The 9,616-nt window shown below is 31.1% G+C and overlaps 1 protein-coding gene across 1 annotated transcript; it reads left to right on the top strand.

Moving 5' to 3' along the window:
* Window positions 1-3,100: 3,100 nt before the first annotated feature.
* On the top strand, window positions 3,101-9,333 carry LOC113766023 (codeine O-demethylase-like). The gene is made up of 4 exons (XM_027310255.1): window positions 3,101-3,331; window positions 4,063-4,310; window positions 6,769-7,096; window positions 9,097-9,333. The coding sequence occupies exons 1-4, from the start codon at window positions 3,101-3,103 to the stop codon at window positions 9,331-9,333; spliced, it is 1,044 nt and encodes a 347-aa protein (XP_027166056.1).
* Window positions 9,334-9,616: the final 283 nt, after the last annotated feature.

Genomic DNA, 9,616 nt, shown 5'->3' on the forward strand with positions numbered 1-9,616 from the left:
GTATCGAATCATCTCCTACTCTTTTTTTTTTTTTTTCAATTCTAATATATTTCTTTCATTGTATGGCTAAAACTTTCTAGTTTTAATAGCAAAGCCAAATGGTAGTTATATTCGATGATAAAAGAATAAAGCTCTCAAAGGAGGACTCTTGGAATTCTCCCTACTATTAGATTCATGATTCGAATCTCGAGTTTGACAGTTGAAAGTGGGAAGGACTGTGGACAAAGGGGTGGAAGGTAAAAGAAGAAGAAAAAAAAAAGAATAAAGCTCTTAGTGAATTGGGAAAAGAAATTTAGAATATTCAAATTATTTGACACTCTTCACGAGGCATCTAATGGTACGTACGTCTTTGTTTACCCTTGTTCACATATCAATGTCCCATATAAATTATTTACAAGATTGGAAAAGTACCCAATTGCACAATGTGGTTCCTATCAGTAGAATTGGGAACTTTCGTAGATATTGATACCCCTCAAATATAAGAAACTCCATGGAAGAACATTGACAAATAAAGCATCCAAAACCTCAATTGAGTAAATATATCATCAACATTATAATCTTATAATAAAAAAAAATGTAATCAGCTAACGATAATATATGTGTACACACGAGTTTCATTAGTTTTAATGATGTTGATGTGTTAGTTAAAAATTGTAGAAATCTTATAAGGACAATTGAATTAGCTAAGTTATTAGCCTAAAAAAAAATCCAATTATCTAGCTAGGTTAGCTCACCAAGATGCCAGATTCTTTCCACCAATTATTTCATGGCAAGAACTTAAGACCGGGATGGAAAGTCAAGCCATCGTAACATATAGCAATATTACAGGACACATTCATTTTAAATTTGTCAATAATGCTTTGATTCTTGAGACTTGCTGATCTAATTGCTCTGGCATGAAAATTCTTGAATTCAAGACACCAAAGAGAAAAACAGGTAGTAGGAGATTCTCACTCTTAATCCTCTAAAGCAGAGAGAAAAACAGTTTAAAAATGAAAGGCTACAAACCACAATAAATGACTATAAATGATTAGAAACAATACTTTTTTTCTTTTGGGTTAACGATGAATCTTTTTTGCCAAAGCAATTTTAATCTTAAAGTAAAAATAATTAAAGCCCGTCCTAGTCAAATCCCACTGGTCTCAACAAATCCATCAGTGGAAGCTCAGCCACTGAACTCAAGATACGTTTATTAGGTAACAATTGTTACTTTGCTGTTTGTAACTTGCAATTAACTACACTTATTCGATTTTCTTTTGTAATACAACCCCATCACGTTTAACATCCCAAATGATTCTTACGTATTGATATCCATGGGAAAAAGAGATATGTTTTATGTTCCAACGAAGAATCGATTGCTGCGCTGTCCCTTTTCTTTCGGAGCACCTTCCTATTCCCAAGCAAACTGAGAAGGTTTATAGTGCTACTTTACTTATGTTGTTAATTTTGAGTGTGTTGGCGGATAATTTATAAATAACACTTTTTCAGACTTATTGCTGATACTAAATAGCAGTAATAAAAATTGGGATAATTTTAGAAACCTCCCTTGAGGTTGTTATCAATTTCATTTAGCTTCTTTAAGTTTTTAAAAATTACACATACCTCCCTTATCATTTAAAATAAAATGATAATACTACCCTTAAATATTTTAATGAAATTCTCTTGTTTGGTATGCTTATACTTAGAATGTCTTTTAAAATTATTTTTTTATTATTTTTTCTTCTTATTTATTTTTTTTATTTTTTGCCAATAAAATTGAAGAAATATTACTATTCCCTTTAGTTTCTATTATAACCAAATGTCGAATTAGTGATCTTTTTATGAGTTAACTTATATATAATGCAATGTTTTTACTGATCCTTTTTTTCCTATTTTTTGGTATTAAAATTAACAATAAATAAAAAAGAAATAGCCCAAAACCACTATTAAATTATGATAATCCCACTATTCAAAAAATTCATAAACTCTAAATGAATTATTTCAATATTTTCTTTTCTATCTTATAAATCTAAATTCATAATAAAATACCATCTAAGGTATCCTATCATAGTGATAAAATTATTATTAGAGTTAATCTTATATACATTGAAAGTGTATACACTGTTAATGTATAGAAAATTAATTCTTATTATTATAGTTGTTTATCAAATAGTATGTATGGATATGAAAATTTTGGCACATTTTCTTTATAATTATACTAGATAATCTTATAATTGTATAGAAAAATAAATTAAAACTCATTACACAAGGGTATTTTTGGGTATTCATTTTAAAATTTGACCAAATCAATATTATTTTAAGGTTTTGTAACTAAAACTATCAAATCAAGAGAGGTAGGTGTAATTTTTCAAATCTCAGAAGAGTTTAGTGAAATTGTCAGAAACCTCAAAGGAGGTATCTGAAATTATTCCTAAAAAATTAGTATTCAATTTTCTCCTATAAGTGATCTATCATTTTATAAACATGCACTTACTTACTCGTGATATTGACCAAAATTAAAACCATTCAAAAACATTATCTTTTCTACCACTGAAAGAAGATAAGGTTACTTTAGTTTAAAGGCTGGCGCGTGACACTAGTGGCCCCGAAATCCTTTTTTTTTTTTCCACTTAGGGGTGTCCCAGCCCTTTTTTTTTACCCGAAATCCTTTTCAGTACCAAAATTTTCAACAATTACAATATATTTCCACGCTAGTGGCCCCGAAACCCTTTTCAGTGCCAAAATTTTCAACAATTACAATGTTTCCCCGCTAACAATTACAATATTTCCACGCTAGTGGCCCCGAAACCCTTTTCAGTGTGCTAACAATTGTAAATTGTTGCAAACTGGATTCATAAGTCAATTACGCATGGGAATCAAGTGGATGCTTATAAGTCATATCTACAAGTTGGTGTTATTGTCCAACAAAAAAGAGTCAAAGTCGTTAGCCATCAAGCCAAATTACATAAGCATTATTTCAACAAAGTACTGTACAAGTCTATGGTCTATAATGCTGATGTTTTATGTGCTAAGCATAAATCTGAGATCACAGCATTTTCCTGGGATTTGTTTATTTAAACCCGCTCAAGAAACTTTGCCTTAACTGCATAGGATTAAAGGCATGGAATCCACGGATGAACATCAAGCCCTGGCAGTGGAAGAATTGGCTATTAAAGCCAATAGTCCTCCTACAAATTACATCGTCAAAGACTCTGAAAGCATCATTTCTACCACCCTTCCAATATTGGAGATTCCAACTATTGATACCAGTCTTCTGAGCTCTTCTTCATTTGAGGCTGCAGGCGAACTGAGGAGATTGCGGACTGCTCTAAGGTCGTGTGGTTATTTTCAGGTTTATTCAAAACTTCAGCCCTCGACAAGTTGATTCTTAGTCAATACCATGTGCTTCCCCTCCACTCTAATAGTTAATTAATGTCTCATTTCTTACTCAAACGTTTTTCGTGTGTTTTTGGGTATTATAGGGTGTGTATTTTAAAAGTTTTGGAGAGTTTTTTTTTGAGATTATTGTAGTTAAAATTGTTAAAAAATTTGTAGGAGAAAAACTTAACAAAAAATTCATTTGCCAAATAGGGCTGTCATTAATTGAAATACTTATTTTACGTTTATTTAGATATATGGTCTACTCACTTTGCATAACATCATAGGGTTTTTTATGGAGTATGTGCAAAACTAGAGCAGGATTAAATGGATATTATATGAAATCATAGGGAATTAATTTGGATATTATAATATCATCACGCACATTTTTAGATGTCTGAGTCGATTGTATAATTGAGGGGCTTTCTGTCCATTTTTCACTTCACATAAAATTATAAGGAAATTATGTGGATATTTTGAAATATTAAGGGAGTCATACGGTAACATGAAATTATTAGTAATGACCCTATTCATCAAGATACTATATGGTTAGAAGAAAGAAAACAACACTAAGGAAAACTATGTAGAATCATTTATCCAAAGAATCGTAACATTCACTAAATCTATTAGGACTATCGATCCCCAAGCCAATTTGTTCTTCTATATTTACCAATTCATTTACAAAAGTAGTGCTTGGTATTTCAGGCAATTAACCATGGAATGAGTGCTTCATTTCTGGATGAAGTGCTTGAAGTCACTGGAAAATTTTTCAAACTTCCATTGGATGAGAAAAGGACATATTCCAGGGATGAAAACGGGATTGACGGCTATGGGAACGATGTAATCTATTCAGATCGTCAAACCCTTGATTGGAATGATCGGCTGTATCTTCATGTGCTCCCGGAGAGTATCAGAAAATGCGAAAAATGGCCTCGCCTTCCTCAAAATTTTAGGTAAACCTGCCACATCTCACCATAGAATTACAATTTTTACTTGCCATAGTCTATGCTGCAAAAGGATTTCAGTGTAAATCACTGGTTTTTACTGTGGCTAGGACCTAATCTAGAATTGGCAAAAAAGCCCAAAACCCAACAACTCGCCCAACTCATCCATTAATTTTAAAGGATGGGTTGGGCCAATTGGGTTATGGGTTTTGTTGGATTGGGTAAGAACAATCCAACTTATTCATTGGACGGGTTGGATTTTTTATTTGGGTATCTAATACCCAACTTGTTTAAAAGTAATTCAAAATAATAAATACAATATTCAATACAATATGCCCAACCATGTGTTAATAACATTGATTAATTTGTATTCAAAATTCTCATATATATATATATATATATTTCAATCAATTTTTTAAATTTTTATTTAAAAGTAAAAAGAAATTTAAAATAAAAACTCATACTTATTTTACTTTTATAACAGTAGTTAAACTTATTCAACTTCTATAACAATTTATTATGCCTTTTAAGAGTATGTTGTTTTCCTCCCTTTTTTTTCTTTTTTTTTGTGGTTGTTTTCAAGTTGCTATTTGCTTTTGTTTGTTAATATTTCGTGTACGTAAATAGAGTTTTAAATGTGTTCTAATTGCATTCCTTTTTAATATTTCGTGATTGCTTTTGTTTGTTAATATTTCGTGTACGTATAATATTGTACAAATTTCTTTTTTAACATTTCAGCATTATATAATTTCAGATTCTTCAAATTTACAAATAAAAGCTTACTTTGTATCAGCCTAATTTTTTGCTAATTCAAAATAATGCGATCCCGATGTGGTAAAAATGTCAGAATAGTTCATGAATTCTCCTCTCATAAACAGGATTTCAACTAAACTTACGACGCACATCATTTTACTCCCTAATTCTAACAACAAACAAACAGTTTGGCTAATGGAATTAATAGATATTCCTATAATTAAGAGAATCTTTAGGTGTTACATTTTTTTAGAGAATTACAATTACTTTAAGAAAGTTTTTTCAAAGGAGGAGTGTAATAATTGTAATTGTGCGTATTCACATGTTAAATTATGATATAATATGAGCCTATTAACAACATCGTTAGAAATATGATATTCATAAGTAATCGGGCATTCGACAAAGAGTTGCTTATTAAGATACAAAACAAGCAAGCATAGTCTCACACAATCTCAAATATAAATTCCCTATATAACATGTCTTATTTATTAAGAGTAGATGCACGACACAAATCAAAGTTTTTTAAGGGACACAAAAATTGATAATGGATCAATGGAAGAGATTATTGAAAAGATTAAGGTGGTGTTTTGTGGGGAGGGGGGTGGGGGGCGCTATGATCTTCGTTAAATGTACAATTTATTATCTAAAATTCACAATACAAGTAATATAAAATATTATTCTATTTATGTTATGTTTCCAAGGAACTTAAGAAGTGAGTGTGTGTTTGTGTGTATGAAAATACATTTATGTATGTGAAAATGTATTTATATGTGTGAAAAAAAATCTTTTTTGTGTATTAAAATGTATGTGAAAAAATTTATGTATTAAAATGTATTAATTAATATGTTGGGTCATGAGTTTGAAATAATCCAATATGACCCAACCCAAAATCAACCCCAATCTAAAGTTGGATGGGTTGGGTATAACCCATTTAAATGAAAACCCAATATTAACACTCTCAACCCGTCCAATTGCCAGCTAATCTGTTGAAACCCCCCCCCCCCTCTCTCTCCCAAAAAAAAAAAAAAATCCCCCACAAAAAAGATCGATTTAATTAGTCATCACTCCGCCAACTTTGACATAAGGTTTTTACTAATCCATGCAGAATAGACAACCAAAATAGAGGGAGTGAGTCCACTACAAAATTTCAAACACTATCATTCACCTCTTAAAATGAAGAAAGTTTAGAGAAGGAAATTCAAGCGCTGTGTACCCTGCCGTAGAACAGAATAAAAGAACTCTTAGCATAATACATATTGCTCCTATACACAGGGAATTATTATTAAGTAGATGTCCTAATTGTCCGGTCCCATCTTTCAGTCATACTTTGATTTAACACATATGAGCCATAAAATTACGAATTTGGCCCACCAGCAACCTATATGCTCGAACAATTAACGTAATTGGACTGGAACTAATTGCGTCAAGAACACTTAAAAATGTGTCCGATTTATCAGTACACCAGTGCAAACTAGGAAATAAGCTTGTATGCATACACATTTTATCTACTTAATTGTAGTAGCAGCTTCCAAATTGGATTTATCCAGCTACAGTTAGTGATTTCAAGGTGTTAAATGAAAGAAAAAATGGGCTAGCTTATTACCTGTTAGGCCCTTAAAAGATAGGACAAAAATATACAAGTTGCAAAATTGTAGATGTAATACTTTTTAGGTTGATTTCTTGAAAATGTAATACTTCTTTCTTGACTTGCCAGAGAAATCTTACTTGAATTCACAGAAAGATTGAGGGTGATGAATGAAATCATTGTTAAGGCCATGGAAAAGTCACTTGACTTGGGAGAAAATTGTTTTCTTGATCAATTTGGAAAGAACCCAATTTCTCTTACGAGGTTTAACTTCTACCCTCCATGTCCGTGGCCCGATCGCATACTTGCTGTCAAGCCACATGGAGATGCATCAGGAACCACCTATCTCTTGCAAGACAAAGAAGTGGAAGGCCTTCAAGTCCTGAAAGATGACCATTGGTATCGAGTTCCACTTACTCCGGATGCCATTGTCTTCAATTGTGGTGATCAACTTGAGGTAATTAAAGATTCTGAGATAAGTATTTAGTTTTTCCAATTCTTAACGAATGAAAATATATGAATTAAGACTAGATAATTACCAATTTTCTGGTCACCTAATCATTTGGGGCATGTATCAACATGGTCTTTCAAGAAACTTTTTATTTTTTATTTTTTTCTCTTTTGAATTACTTTAGTTCCCTCCTCGAGCACAATTTGGTGCCTCAAGTTTTTCAAAACCACCAATTGCTGAACCATTTTGTTGAATTAATTAAGTTGAGAATGCTTCACAAATCTTGTAATCAATTTGGTGGATTCTTCTCAAAGTGATTTCAATTGGTATAAATTAATTCACATAATGCTATATTAAAATGGTTTTGCTGGAAAGACGAGGACCATGCCAATGCCCGTCAACTCAACAAGACCTACAATGGCAGTATTGTTGAACTGTGTCCGTACAAACAACTCAAAGCAGAACTATTCTTTGTGTTCATGATTTCTCTCCAATATCTACCTTGTATATAAAAAGAAAGAGAGGTTACTGTAGCAATTTCTTTTTTTTTTTCCAAGTGTATAGTCTCTTATTTTGACAAGTGTCAGTTTTTATTTGTAGTTGAATTTTTGTTTCATTATTTTTTTTGGTTAGTCAAAAATCATAAATATCTCTTCTTTCAATTCTTCTTTTCTTTATCTTTCTGCCTCTGCTTTTAACCTTCATCTTCCTCTTTTTTCTTCATCTTTCTTTTTACCCCTTCAAATTTTTTCTTTATAATTAATTATGCTAAGATTATTTTCTTGCAATTTTTTTAGATGATTATTGTTGACGATGGAGAGGTGTCGCAGCAATCAACTGATTTATACTGTCACTTCATATTCCATCAATTTAACTCTTTAATGCAGTATTTTCTTTTTCTTTTCATTTTTCCTTCATCCTAATTTTTCTCTGCCTTTCCTTGTTCCGCTTAATCGATGCATTTTTTCTTTTTTCCTCTATAATTAATTGAATGTATGTTTTTCTTGCATAGGAATGGATATTTCTTTTATTCCATTATTCAAAAATCATGATTCATGACTCATGATCATCCTTTTTTAGGAGAAACATAGACAATAGACCTTTTGCCTCTACTATCCCTACTGTCCGGTATATTCCATTTTATTTTTATTCCTATTCTTCCCTCGTTTCACGCTGCCAAATATGGACTTAACTTTTTTTTTTAATTAACTGTTATTTTAACTTTTTTTTATTAACTGTACTTTATTTAGCCTTTATCATTTTTCTTTTTTTGCCTCTTTATTCTGTTACATTGGTGTATTTATTTATTTTGGCTTGATCTTCTTGATATTCATTAAATCTTCCATTATTTTGGTTCTGCAAATAGATTTTCCTTTTGTGCGGTTTGTCTTAAATCTAAATGCAAAATTTATTTTTTGCAATTCTAATGTTTTAGTTCCTTTTTAATGCATAATTGAATCTTGCACTTCTTTTACTAATTCTTTGGTACTATATTTTGTACCCTTTTTATGCATTGACAAGCCTTCCATTCAACTTTCTTGCAAGTTTTATTGTGAATTTGTAGGATAGAAGTTTTTACATGATGGTGTTTTGTTTGAAAAAGAAATAGTAGTGAAATTTAATGAATTTGTAATTATAATAGCATGATACTTGAGTTTTATGAATCATATATCATTCATGTTAATATTGAACCGGTTTTGCATTTTTCATGTGTTTGGTTTTTTAATTCTTTTCTGTTGTTTGTCCATATAATACAATATATATCTCTATTGCATCACAATAAGCAAGTTGGAGCAAAATTTTGGAACATTCCACTAAAGATAAACTTTTTTAGGCTCATATTTTGACAATTATAATTTTTTTCATTTGAAAGCAAATTATAGTGTAATGAATTTTAGCCATAATTTTATAGATGGGTCTAGACTGTGCTTGCACAGTCTGGTTCCTTCTAGTGTATATATATCTTTCTTAACTTTTAGTTGGGTTTTTTTGTCTGATACATGCAGATAATGACAAATGGGATATTCAAGAGCCCAATACATAGAGTAGTAACAAACAAGGAAAAGGAGAGGAGAACTGTGGCTTTGTTCTTTTCTCCTGAGCTTACAAGTGAAATTAAACCAGCAGAGGGTCTAATTGATGATAAACACCCAAAGTTGTACAAAAGTGTCATAGATTATACTCGGAACTATTTTGAGCACCTCCAAAATGGAAGAAGACCAATTGATGCTCTAAAAATATGACCATGTTATCATTTGACATGAAGAATAAATATTTGGTAAGTCTTTGGCTCCTTGTTAATTACCTTTGATTCATGTGCATTGACTACTTACAAAAAAAAAAAAGAAATAAAATTTGTAGCACTGGGTTAAAATTTAAGGTTTTGAATTTATACTGGTTCTGACAATCTTAGGTTTGTTTCTAACAAACACTATAGCATCTCAAAGAAAAAATTTCTTTTATATAGTATATAAAAGATAAAATTAGAACATACAAATTAGCCCTGTACACTTTCTGGATGTCAAA

Source organism: Coffea eugenioides, chromosome 3 (assembly GCF_003713205.1).
Source record: "Coffea eugenioides isolate CCC68of chromosome 3, Ceug_1.0, whole genome shotgun sequence".
Classification (NCBI taxonomy): Eukaryota; Viridiplantae; Streptophyta; class Magnoliopsida; order Gentianales; family Rubiaceae; genus Coffea; species Coffea eugenioides.